General features: G+C 36.9%; 1 protein-coding gene across 1 annotated transcript; it reads left to right on the top strand.

The window, feature by feature from the left end:
• Nucleotides 1–1,460: 1,460 nt before the first annotated feature.
• On the top strand, nucleotides 1,461–8,111 carry phf23b (PHD finger protein 23b). Its single transcript, XM_048184107.1, has 5 exons — nucleotides 1,461–1,980; nucleotides 3,124–3,155; nucleotides 3,235–3,327; nucleotides 5,860–6,469; nucleotides 6,608–8,111. The coding sequence occupies exons 1-5, from the start codon at nucleotides 1,953–1,955 to the stop codon at nucleotides 6,799–6,801; spliced, it is 957 nt and encodes a 318-aa protein (XP_048040064.1). The 5' UTR covers nucleotides 1,461–1,952; the 3' UTR covers nucleotides 6,802–8,111.
• Nucleotides 8,112–13,747: the final 5,636 nt, after the last annotated feature.

Below are 13,747 nucleotides of genomic sequence, written 5' to 3'. Positions count from 1 at the left end.
CAATGAAACCTGGCAACAACTGTCTCATAAATTATGTTTCTAAATGCTCGAATCATGACAAAAAACTGTATTTTTCAGTAGGGCTGGGCGATATATCGCATGCGATTCTCACATGCATTTCGTCAGTAAAGCCGGTTCCCTGATTACCGCTAAATCGGAAGTCGATTCATCTTCGATACTGAACGCGATATTGCGTGGCTTGTCCGTGAACTACGGCTCTGTCTATTAAAAGGCGCTCCATTTGAAAGCAGGTGATGGCGATTTAGCGGTAATCAGGGAACCGGCTTTACTGACGAAATGCGCGTGAGAATCGCATGCGATATATCGCCCAGCCCTATTTTTCAGGCTGGATCAAGCTAATGCGCATGCGCAGTCCCAAATGCGCATTTCTTGTGCCTCATTTCAAAGGCGCGCGTCTGACTGTTTCTATAGAAACCGGAGCTTCTAACTGCCACTGCAGTGACGCGATGACTTTACCAATTGGCGATTGGTTGTTATTTAGAAGGCGGGACTTATTCTGCCATATTGCAAGTTGTACTTTGTCCATACAAAGGGACAAAAGAAAATAATTATGAGGATAGAAATTAGCGACTGAAAAGAGCTCTTGCCATAGATATTCTTGTTCTAACATGTTACATTAAAATACCAAGCGTTACATTATTCTCATGATGTCTGAAAATAAAACATGAAAGAAAAATTGACAGCTCATTCAGTCAAACTGATGGCTTTATTTGTAGGGCAATCTTATGATTTGAAACGATTCGTTTTAGTCTTTTTAAATGGAATTTCCTCAAACCAGAAGTGTAACCCATAATTCGAAACGCAGTAGGCTAGTCAGGCCCTGCATATCAATCAGCTCCCTAGCTCCCTAGGTCGTGAATCAGTATATCATGTAAATTAATGTGGCTGATTACCTGATCAGTGCCCTGACTACTGAACTAGGGAGCTGATTGAGATGCACCCAGGAATATTTTCCAGCGTCTCTGTGCAACAGCCATTTAAACAACAGAAGAAGAAGAAGCAATGCTTTCTGAGCCCCCTAGCGCCCCCTTTCAGGGTGAATGGTACTGTCATAGCAGACAGCTTCTTTGCCATTCCACTGAATTAGGTTCAATGGTAAAACGTCATTGGCAACCGAAATGAACAGTAAAGTAAAGGCTGTCTAACTACTGATCTTACTTATTGATTGAAATGTCCAAAGATATGCATAGAAGCATAGAAGGATGAAAGTTTATAAATATGCCTCTATTTATTTACAATGTACACTCTGGAGCAAACACAAACCATAAGATTTGGAAGAGTTATACTCAATTTCCCATGAATACAGCAGACCAACGGCGAAATGAATCATGGGTATTGTTGTTTATTTGTCGTTGCATTCAGTTCCGTCTGTCGGCAAATCTCATTGGTTGAACTACATTTCCCATGAACCATTAGAGGGCAAATACTACATCGCAACGGCAATTTCACCGCAAGGGGTTTCTTGAGTCAGTTGACATCGTCGACTTTGGTGAGGCGCGCCGGAGGCGACACGCAGACGTAATTTTTGGAGAACTTTGGTCGTTTTCCCCCTTCTTCAAAAAGGATAATAGCGCGATCGTAGAGTTTATATTACTAACATTCGTTTGCAAAAACATGCTGGATCCCTGGTTTTATTATTGGTTCTTTTTCACTTGGTGGTCCGTTAGGTAATTGAACTGCCAGCTGGATTATTTTTACAACACTACTTGCTGACCAAAATTAAGTTAATTAATCCTTCCAGGGACTCAAGATCCAGCGATATTCCATTGGATCCGTTTGTAAAAAAGAAGTAAAATCGCCGTTTAAGTCATTCTGATGCTCAGCTAACTAGATTATAGCTGGTCAGCCGGGGCTTGCTGCGCCCAAGCCGGGCGAAGATTGACGCTGCTCGGTGTCATCCAACTGAAGAGGATCGAGCTTATTAGGCGACAATGCTTGAAATAATGTCCGAGCACCAAGGTAAGGAAAAACCTTGACTTTGATTTTAAATATTTAAACTTTAACCATGTTGTGATAGGCAACACCCATCAACGATCAGTTTTAGCAGAGTCAGCTAGCATGTTAGCCGCTTTAATACTGCAGTAACCCAACATACTCTTTAGTTTTAAAGACTGATTTCTCGAGTAAACCTGATTTTTTTGCCAGTCACTTTGTAATGTTTGATGGTGGCAATGTTAGTAGTGGACATTTTACTTGCGCTGACGAGCTGGTTCATACAGGGATTGCTATGTTGTGCAATGGAGTGAAATTACTCGAGTTGATTGTAGCTATTTGTTAAGCTGTAACTCATAAATGATTAAAAATCATTCCTGATGTCCAACCACTGCTTTCTGTTAAAATGATTTCATGTGCACGTTTACAAATCCGCAGTTACGCATCGTTGCGCATTTTGTATTCGCCAAGTAAACTAACGTTAGCTCTGTTTTAAAGTAACGTTAGTTGTTGCTGTTTATCCTTTCAACACGATGTCAGTTGAATAGTTTTTGTTTTATACACAGTTCGGCGTTTTCTCTTTTTATTTTTATATCCTTTCAGACAAAATGTTGCCTGTTTAACACAGGTCACTGTATTGTGCTTAGCGTGGTTGCATTTCGCTGCCTGACTGTAACTCTTTGTTATGCCGCGGTAAATGTATTGTCGATGGTGTATGTTCCTCTTAACACTTAGTGATTTAGTTGTTGTAAATTACCCATATAGGGTTGTATAAGTGTTTCCAAACCAGTGAAGTGGTCTTGGCTTGTTTCGACGTCGAGAAAAGGCTTGGGTCACATGCTGCTGCGGCGTCTTTTTACCTTTATCGCCGGTTTAGCTTATGGTGTTTGTCGCTAAAGTAGTTCTCCACAGTTTAAGTGCCTCAAACCGTGTGGATGTTTGGATGTAAAATGGTGCCTTGCGCACTTGAGCGTTGATTTACGCTTCAATCAACAGGGTGTCGCGAGGAATAGCAGTTAGCCAGTTAGCTTATCGTCGAAAACGCACTTTTTACCAGGTTTGTACGATTGAAAACTGCACGAATTAACTCCAAGTGCGACGTTCTCTCGGTCAAACCTGTTGTTTTGCCACGAATTAATGTTATTCTTTTCCCTTCTTTTTGCTACATAGATTCATTACTGAAGTGCAAAGCAGAGACTCTGGTAAGTCAAACAAGGAAATACAATTTTCACCCTACAGAGGGCAGTGCTTGTCCCAATGCTAATGATTGTTCATGTCTAGCCATCAGAGAGAAGAAAGAGGACAGTGGAGGACTTCAACAAGTTTTGCAGTTTTGTTCTTGCATATGCCGGTTACATCCCTTCTCCAAAGGAGGTAAGAATAGAGCATTGTTTCACATTTATGTATTAAAGCCCTTACAAAGTTCATGTTCCTGGAGACCTCCAAGTGCTGCAACATTTTGACACCCTTTTCAGGGCATGGAGCTTGTACTAATGTGCTAGGTAGGGTTGCACCAGCCATTCATAAGTTTCTCAAGTAAAACAAGCTTTTTGATGCAATTTAGTTATTTCAGTCCAACCGTTACAACTGGTCTGAGGCTTCCTTAAATATTTAGTTTATGCGCAAGTTAAGTTTCAACTAAGTTTAATGGTGTAACACAAAAATATTTAGTTGTGGGCAAGTTGTAACACAGGCCCTGTTTACACCTGGTATTAAGATGCATTTTGGTTGATCGGATCACAAGTGGGCGACGCTAAATACAGGTGTAAACAGGGTTTAAAACATTTTGAGCTTCTCCCCTTTTGATCACTTCCAGAGGTAGTTGAAAACGCATTCAACCAGATTGCTTTTGTAGTGTAGACGCTCATGTGGTCGAATGTGTTTGAACAGCCACAAAAGACCACCTACTCTCCGCCTACTGACCTAATGCGTAAACATGGTAAGCGTGCTAACAAGACAGGATTTAAACTTTGCCGGCTGAAGACCCGAGTTTGGTTTGAAGACAAAAAACGTACCCAGCATAATGTTCTCCCACCGTTCCTGATTTCTAACACGCATTCACAGCATTCGATGTGGTCTTGCACCTATCAGAGCAGAAACGAAAGCTGATGCTCTCTGTTAGGGCTGGGCGGTATAACTTTATGTATCGTTACCACAGTATAAAATGTCTGTCATTAGAGATTTTGCTATATTGTGTATATCGCTGCGTGTAAATATATAGTACTGTTGACACTTCAGAGTGATAAAATACATGAATAGGAATTTAAAGAGTGGGACGTGCTTGATGTTAAAAGTAGTTATAAGCGCAATATATCGTAAACCGGATCATGGTGCGGTGCTCGTGATGAGTGTGCGCACAGAAACCTGGCGATCGCGAATTTGGGATGTGCTCAGTGTTAAGTGTTAAGCACAATAAGCAGTGAAAAAGAACTCGATGTGGTGCACGCGCTGACTGACACACAGTGTAAGCCCGTGCACAGAAAACCGCATCTCTCAGCATGTGATTGCGAATTCAGTTCTCTTTCATGTCTTATTGCGCTTAAATGGTTAAATAAACACAATTATGTCAAAATGCCCATTGTATGGATTATTCGTGTAATCATAGCTGGTTATGTCTTAAGTGAACAGTTGGGTGTAAACCGGGCGTATATCGGTATAATTAATCCGTGCATTGATCTTAAAGTGACAGCAGCCTAATATACTATCTGCTGCTCTGTGTCATTTTGTGAATCAAATAAAAGAGAAAACTTGCTGCTCTTGACTGAATAACTTTTTTTTCTTACTTTTAATTAGAATAAATTTACATTTAATTCATGCAGTAAAGACTATGCAATATTTAATTTTTTCATTTGATTATTCAATTTCTTAACTACATATTAAATAAACCTGTTGCAACTTAATTTGTTAAATTCACATTTTTGTTATGTTGTATTTGTTCTATTGTTTTTGTAATTTGCTTCTTTTTTTACTCAGTAACAGAAATGAGAAAAAAATAACATGACTATATATATATATATATATATATATATATATATATATATATATATATATATATATATATATATATAATATGTGTGTGTGTGAAATAAAATTTCTCATATCGTAAAATAAGAGTTTGGTCATGTCGCCCACCCCTACTCTCCGTATGTTTTTCCGCCGTCTCCATTAGTGTTCATATGTAAATTTCGCAAGCTTATTTTGTCCGTTAGATCGAAAGTTCTGGAAAAAACCCATACATTTATTCGCCCATAGACCCTCCCCTTGAAGAAATCAGGACAGAAGTGGTTGAAAGTGGACAAAAAAGACAGATTAAAACACCAGGTGTAAACGGGTATGTACGGGTTTGCCTTGTCTACTTGCGTTTTGGTTGATCAGATCACATCTTAATATCAGGTGTAAACAGGGCCCCTTAGTGCCATTTTGTCAAAACTAGGCTCAGTTGTAACTTGCGCACAGTTCGTCTAATCGGCAAGATTGGTAGAAATCAACCTATACTGGATTTTTCAGATAACTATGTTGGAAAATCTAGCAGATAGCCGATTAATTGGCTGATAGTTTTTAAAGTCAGGAGTTAAAAATTAACAATGATGACCTGCAGATCATAACAGTGATAATCTGCAGATTTACCAAGTGTAACCCAGGGGTGTCCAGTCTTGCTCCTGGAGGGCCACAGTCTAGCAGAATTTGGCTCCAACCCCAGTTAAACACACCTGAACAAAGGTAATCAACATAAGACAAGCTGGAACTACACTCTGCAGGATGTTGGTCCTCCATGATCAGGATTGGACACACCTGGTTTACCTGAACTTTTGACTGGTCTTTTTTTTTTAACCTGCATTTCTAGATGTCAGTAATGGCTTTGGTTATTATCCAGATTGAGATTTGTGTGCCTGTTTCTGTTGGCAGGAAAGGCCATGGTCGGCAGCATCCTCCAGTTCTCCAAATAACACTGGTGCTTCAGGAGAAGGCAGCGTTTTAGGTGGAGCGAGTTCTAACATGGCTCCCAGCTGGAGTCACGGCACGTCGGACTTGCACACCATCCACACCTTCGTTCGCAAGGCTCGTGCCAATAAGAGCAACAAGAGTATGCGCCGGCTCTCATCTGACAGCACCCTGATGGACAAAATGTGTTTAAAAGACTCTTTCTACGAGGGCCAAGTGGCCAGCAAAGCTGAACGCAAAAAGGACAAGAAGCTGAAGCGTCTTTCTCTAGGATCAGGCGCTGGCAGTAGCAGTAGCAGTAGCAGCGGCGGCGAGAAACGTGCAAGGATCAAGCGCAGTAAAAACCCCAAACAGTCCAAAGCCCTTAAGAAGCTTAAGAGCTCGGCCCACAGCGAGTCAGACTCTGAGAACGGTCTCGGCCACGGAGAGGAGCATTCGGACCGGGGAGCAATGACCGAGCGCAGACTACAGGCACAGGTGAAAGAGGAGAAGGAGGAGGCCACCAGAGAGGCGGATATGAGCTCCAGTGAAGGCGAGACTTGGATAGCGGATGAAGACATAATGGTAGAGTCAGGTGAGTTTATTAGGGACCGATTTAGATAAATGTGTGTGTGTATAAATCTGTGTTTTTTTTCTAATGTGTAGGACTTTTGTTTTTCTTTTTTCGTTTGTTTTTTATACGTTTTATTTATTTTATGTCTTTTCCTTTCAGGGGACGATTCGTGGGACTTGATCACCTGTTACTGCGGTAAACCCTTTGCAGGACGGCCCATGATTGAATGTAGTCAGTGCAGCGTGTGGGTGCACCTCTCTTGTGCCAAAATTAAGAAGTCTAATGTGCCCGACATATTTAACTGCCACAAATGCAGAGACTCTCGGCGGTCAAGTCATAAAAAAGACACTTAGATGAGGGTGTTCATTCCCTCCAAGCTCTGAATGTTCCCGGTTCTCCAGTTTTTGTATCCGACACATTTTTCAGTTTCAAAATCCTTCTTTCTTTCTTTGCAGTTCTAGTTTTGGCGACTAGTTACTCCTTATATTTGGCAGTCAAAGGTCTCCATCACAGATGGACTTCACTGAGAAATAATGTTTGAGTCTCTTACCTCCTGAGTTGGTAATTGACCACGAGTAGTGTGAATTCTGTTCGGCTCAAATGTGACTGTTCGTTTGTAACTTTTTGTCACATCAAATTGACATTTGTTTGCAATGATTGGCTTGCATATTGGGTAATCTGCACTATTTTCCTTGTGGGAAAAGTTAGAGGACTACAAATGTATACTGTATTGGTACTACAATATAAACGTCTTCTTGAAAGGAAAAAAAAACTACAAATTACAGGAAAATTATGTCATGAATATGCCAAAGAGCTGCTATAAGAGATTGTTGACACCACTGCTATTAGAAAATGCATTATTTCTTAGTGAACTGTCCAGTTAATCATTTCTTTTTTTCTTAAGAATTATAGATGTATTGTGTTAGTCTGAATGTCTTTTCCTATAGGTGATCATAAAAGACTGTTTGAACTATACCCTTTCAGTTGATATGTCACACTCAAATGAACTTGACCAGTCAGCTAACATATATTAGATATACAGAGCTACTATACGAGTCATTTAAGCAGGGAATCCATTCAGTTGCAATTATTGATATATCAAACATTCATTTCATCTAACTCTACTGGTAATGTACAGTATGTTAACCCATGTACTTTGTCGATGAATTTATCAAAACTGTTCAGTCTTTAATTACTTGCACAACATAGTGTTCAATGTGTTAAATTGATTTTTTGGAAGATTTCAGTTTAATAAGACGTGAAGGCTAGATTTAGGAGCTTTGCTGGAGCTGTCCTTGAATGGAATGGTTGTAACTATTGTTTTCAGGAATTGTTTGGGGGTTTTAAACTCTGAGAACTGGTAAAGATTACTCATTTATGCTACAAGCTCTTTCATTTGAATTAGTTTGGAGATTGTTTTTTTTTTTTTTTTTTTTTTTTTTTTTTTTTTTTTTTGGTTTATTTGTGAAGCAAGGGGGATTGGAAATCCCCATAAGACAGATCTCTCTTGCTTCGTGTTGCAGTCTGTAAATATCACAGATTTTGAGAAGTGTACATATGTGAAAGTGAAGAGAAAAGCAAAGCAAATGGTATATTTTTTGCATCTGATATCATTTTCTTTAACTACCTGAGGAAATAAAACTTTTCTTTATTGGGCTTCAAATATCTTATTTTCTTAATCTAGCTCTTATTTTAATTCACAGAAATATGTTGCATCACAATATAAGTTGAAAGAACATTTGACGAGACTTGATAGTTTATCATTGTACATTTTATTTTGCAGCAACACCAGGGCAGTGTCTGTCAGTTTGCACCCCACTAGAGGGGGTTGGTAAGCTAATATTCGCAAAACATAAATACAAATAAATAAGTCACAGTTCATAATCCTGAGATGCAATGACTTAATAGAAAAGAAAAAGGACCAAAACTACACAACATAATAAATTGTCCTTTTTAACGGTACATATAATCGATCAGCTTGATCACTTTGCGTCATACTCCTTGAAATCTCCAGGTTCCTCCTAAGGGGGGAAAAAATATTTTAAACATTGATAGGATACGCGGTCTTTACTTCAAATTTATATAGCCAAGCCACCATGGTTTTCTCTGCCTGAAAGTACCTTTCTGTTTCTAGTAGACAAGTGGGAGCTGCCAATGGGGTCCAGAGGAACAGTGATCCTCCTCCTATTTGGGGGTAAAATGTAGGAAATGTGTGTGAGTTTGGGCTTGAAAACCTCATAGATCAGCCGCTATATGGAGAACTAAGAGCTCCAAAAAAAAAATATTAAAATTTAGTTAATTTGAAAGTCACTTTACAAGTTGTAAAATAAATAGAGATTTAAAAGAATTTAATTATTCGTATATAAATATAACAATAAAATGAATTCAAAATGTTAAATTAAAATTGAATAAATACATAAAGTTCCCGCTGACCTCTTATCCTTGTTTTTGCGGCGGTTGCTGTTTGCTGGTTGCACATTGATATGTTCCAAAGGAGAAAAGAACGCAGGAGACTTGGCCGGATTGGGATCCCAGTCCCGAGTCATTTCCCCTTCATTTCCTGGGAACAAGTCTGCCAGATCAGAGAGCTCATAGATGTGCGGTGACATCTCCTGATCCGACCTGTGACTGCTCTGCAGGGAATTAGATGTATTTGAATATATCTGATATATTAAAATGCTTCTATTTCAATGCTATATTAAAAACGCATCAACTGTGTATGTATATTCTGTTGAGAAGAGAATAAACGAAGCATATAATTAATGTGATATTTACTCTTTTCATTCGCAGTCTGTCTGGTAGCAGGAAAGCACAAAGCTCGTCCATCAAGAAGTAGACAACCAGAATAAGTAGCAAACACCTGGAGCACATCATCTGAGGGTACAACATCACACAAAATATAATATTTAGAAAAAATGTTTCAAATATTTACTTTATAAACTGCTCACAGTGAACACAATCAGCTCATTGGAAATTGTTTCAAACTTCTAGTGGTTTCTGTTTGCTCTCCCTGGCCACGTGTTGAGAAAAATGTTGCAAATTCAGCACAATTATTATAGGACAAAGTTCAGAATTTAATAAAGGTATATTTTGTTTTTGATATTTACCTTCTTGGTGAATTAGTCTGTGTCCTTTAGAAGTTTCTTCAAGAGTTCTTTGACAATGCTGCTCTGTCCTGCCTTGTATGTGTATGTTGCCTTGCCGTCCTCTCTGTCAAGGGCATGTGTGTTTTGGGTATTTGTAGACCTGAAGCTGGGGTGGGTTTATATAGGATGACCAGGAGATTATGGATAAAGGGAAGTGTGTGTCTAGCATGACTTCACCCACCCTCCAAAAAGATTAGAACATGATAAAAGCTGCATTTTGGTTGTTGTTAAAATGTTCTAGTTCAAACTCAGGTTAACAAGTTGACAATCTACTTCGAGGGCACCCACAGAATATTACTAAGAGACTGATAAGTTTTTTTATAATGATGTGTTTGGGATATTCTTATGTTTCATAGTATGAACAATACATAGGAAATTTGGTAGCGCTTTACAATAAGGTTCATTAGTTAACATGAACTATTAATGAACTGCACTTCTACAGCATTTATTAATCTTTGTTAATGTTAATTTCAACATTTACTAATACATTATTAAAATCAAGAGCTAATGTTAACAAATCAACCTTATTGTAAAGTGTTACCAACAAGTTATATAAAATGTATATACATGTTTACATATTGCCCTGAAAGGTGTAAGGCTTTAATTCAGCTATATTGTGTTGACTCCTAATTAAACAATTTTTGCATTTAAAAAAAAAAAAGAATTCTGACCGATGAAGAAATGTTCTGTATAGAACCTTAAAGGTTCTGTCAGGTGCTTCATATAACCTTTTTAGAGGTTCCAAATATGGAATAATTTTATGGATTTAGTTTTAATTAATTGATTAATTTAAGTTTTGATTAAATTTTTTTTTACTTTAAATTTTATGAATCAGCTAATAAACATATAAAAAAAAAATCAATTTCAATTAAAATCGAAATAACCCATTAAACATGAAAGTATTGTTCACTCTTTTAACGTTTCTCCAATTAACCTTTTTGGCATAAAGTGTTCTTCAAGATTGAGTCAAGAACCATAGAGTTCTATATATAATGTTATGATCAAAAACTGATTAATTATTAATAAATAAAACAATCAAAATTCTCCTAAATGAATGAAATATAAAACATTAAAAATGAAAATTAATTATACGCTACAAGTGAATTTAGGCATCACAACATTAAAATATACATATATGAGATTTGCCAAAAATTACATTTATTAGTGTATTTAATTAAAAGCATTTTTAAAGAATGTTATTAGTCATTTTAAAATGTTTAGAATTCAATTTATTTTCATTTTTAAGAATGTTAAATGACAGTAAATGTAATCTAAATGTAAGAAACGTTAAACATAACCAACCCATATCAAATGAATCTCTAATATCCGCTAATAACGGTTATGGTTCATTTCTAGTAATTTTCTTAGACGACATGCAACCCTGTGCATTTTAGCTAGTTGACTATCGTTCACATTCTGAATGTTCAGTCATTTAGAGACTCTGTGTGTGGCCTCTTCAGGTATCAGATAATCTTGTCTCGCCCAATTTCACAGTTTCAAAACACTGGATTCTCATCCACGTACACCACAACGGTCTCTCTCTCTGTCTCATTAGGGATGGTCGTAGTATTAACAGAGGAAACACACACACACACAAAAGCAAGTAGAAAAAAGGAGGAGAGGCCTCTGTGGATGGCCTACCAGCAGTCTGACACGTTTTCTCTCTTCCTCTTTTCCCTCCCTATCCTAATTATTGCTATTTCGGGCAACTGGGGCCACCAGACATAGACTAGCTGTTGACAGACAACCCATGGTGAAAATAAACTACCTTTACTAAACAGGGCCGCTGCAATCCGCCAAGATGTCTGTCAACAGGGACTGAGAACAAATTGTTGCCACTGATTACTCTAATTAGTGTAAAATGTGTATTTGTGTGTGTGTGCGCTCATTTTGGGCAATCCCGCCTTCTCATTTCTCCCCTATAAGTACCTAGAGTTCCAAATTTAGAACAAAAAAATTCTAGAGAGTTCAGTGTCGGCACCAATATAAGCCTTTTTGTGAAAATTCTTTGCAGAATCAATAACATTTTTTGCTATGTATGTTATTTTAAGTTGTGTATTTTCATTGTATATAACAATTATTGAGGATGCAGTCATTTTTCCAACACGTTTCAGAGCGGGTGACTCATTTGCAGCACTTCATTTGGCGATTCAATAAGATCTTGAGTAATATGAAGAGTGCAAATTGCACTACTCTAATTTCATTCAAGGTATGGATCAGATTTTCTACAGTACTACTCACTACATTTGGAAATTCATTCAATTGAAAATATATTTGTCTATTGGTTTACAGCCTGCTCTCAGTTTTTGTCTTATGGATGTTGGGCAAGTCAAAAGTGTATGCTCTTTTTAGTGACTACTGAGTGTGTACATGCAGTCTAGTTATATTACTGTGAAGTTGCAAAACAAAATGCAGAACGTTATACCAAACATTAAATCTAAACCACAGATATGACAGGACTTAATAGATAGAAACACAATTGTAAATCTCTATGGAAAATGCAGTGTTTTAAAATGAAATCTGAGAGCAAGATTGAAGATTTGGAGCCGTTTTACTGCATAATTCTGTAATGCCTGGATGGACAATATCTGTGTTTAGTATTTTGTGGTGAATTTCTGTTTTGTAAAATCTTTCTTTACATTGTTTTCATCTGCATTGTAATTTCACTAGGAGTTGAAGCAGTGTGGCTGTATTTTCACCATGTAAAAAAAATGTCACTTATAATTCAAGAACTGTAAAGGCTAAAATAAAAATGTGCTTTTCCTCTGAGTCCATTTTCCTTCTATATGCTTACCCATTTCCATCTTTGGAATATTTTCCACCATTTTTAAAGCTTTAAAACATGTGGTAACACTTTACAATAAGGTCTCAGTGGCTAACATTATTCAATAATATATTAATACCATGAACTAACAATGAGCAATACATTTGTTAGTATGTATTAAACATTGTTAATGTTAGTCAATAAAAATAGTCATGTTAGTTCACAGTGCATGTACTAATGTTGACAAAAAACATTTAATTTTAATAAGTTGAAATGAACATTGATTAATAATGCTGTAGAAGTGCACTTCATTGTAAGTTTGTTAACTAAGGTTGTTAACTAATGAAACCTTATTGTAAAGCATTACCAAAAAGGTTTCTAAAATTGTTCTCGTTTTTTATTATCAGTATTGGTATGTTTTTTTTATTATTATTATTAGTCAAATATCAACTGGTAAAAAAGTTATTTCAGTTGACATGTGCAGGGATTTCCACAAGGTGGTACTATAACAAAAATATTTCTCAAAAATAATCAAAACATCAAACATTTGAGATTATCTTTGGAATCAGTTTAAATGTCTTGAATTCTCCCGTCAACAAGCAAAAATAAATATTTTTCCTCACTGAAAACAGGCGTTATTGTAATTTTTTGCAAAATATAATTTATTATGATCATTTTTTGTATTATTTTTTTTTTAAATATGTTTTGATTTTCACTTTTTCTTTAACACAAACGCAAAAAAAAACATGATAATATAATAATATAACAACAATTAGACAAAAAAAGAGGGGGGGGGAATTTCAGCTCACATAAAAGGGAAAAATACTTATTAGATTCCAGTGTATATGTTTACATATATATACAAGTCAGGAAAGAAAAGTGATAATAATGTACAAACATTAAATAATACTGAGAATACTACTAACAAAATCAACCAGACACCCATTAGCCTTCCCTACAACAATCATCTCATCAAGATAGAGGCAATGTCACCATCAACATTTGCCAGAAAAGGTTTCCAAATTTTATGAAATACACCACTCTTATCATGTAATATACAAGTCAGGTAATCCAGTGGCACATATTCAAGAATAGTTGATGTGTATTAATTTTATTATTTTACAGTGACCGGACATACTTCTGAGTCTTGACATTCACATATACAAATCCACAGCCCTTTATTTTATAAATGATGGGTCTATTGTGGGAGAAACAGCTAGTGATATTTGGCTGAATGGATGAGATATTTCACAGAATCTCCCAGATTTGCCTCCTGTTGTGGGGAGATAAACGACATGGTAAAGTAAACGTTTGTGACTACGACTTGGCAACAATCAAAGGATTTACCATGTTTTGACCAATAAACTATGTCTCTTATACAGCAGTGTA

This window comes from Megalobrama amblycephala, linkage group LG3 (assembly GCF_018812025.1).
Source record: "Megalobrama amblycephala isolate DHTTF-2021 linkage group LG3, ASM1881202v1, whole genome shotgun sequence".
NCBI lineage: Eukaryota > Metazoa > Chordata > Actinopteri > Cypriniformes > Xenocyprididae > Megalobrama > Megalobrama amblycephala.
This window is presented reverse-complemented; position numbering and strand designations above follow the sequence as displayed.

Excerpts from the sequence above, each read along its gene's own strand:
- phf23b (XM_048184107.1), top strand. The coding sequence starts at position 1,953 with ATGCTTGAAATAATGTCCGAGCACCAAG. Across the intron at positions 1,981-3,123 it reads AATAATGTCCGAGCACCAAG|ATTCATTACTGAAGTGCAAA; the intron begins GTAAGGAAAAAC and ends TTTGCTACATAG. Across the intron at positions 6,470-6,607 it reads AGACATAATGGTAGAGTCAG|GGGACGATTCGTGGGACTTG; the intron begins GTGAGTTTATTA and ends TTTTCCTTTCAG.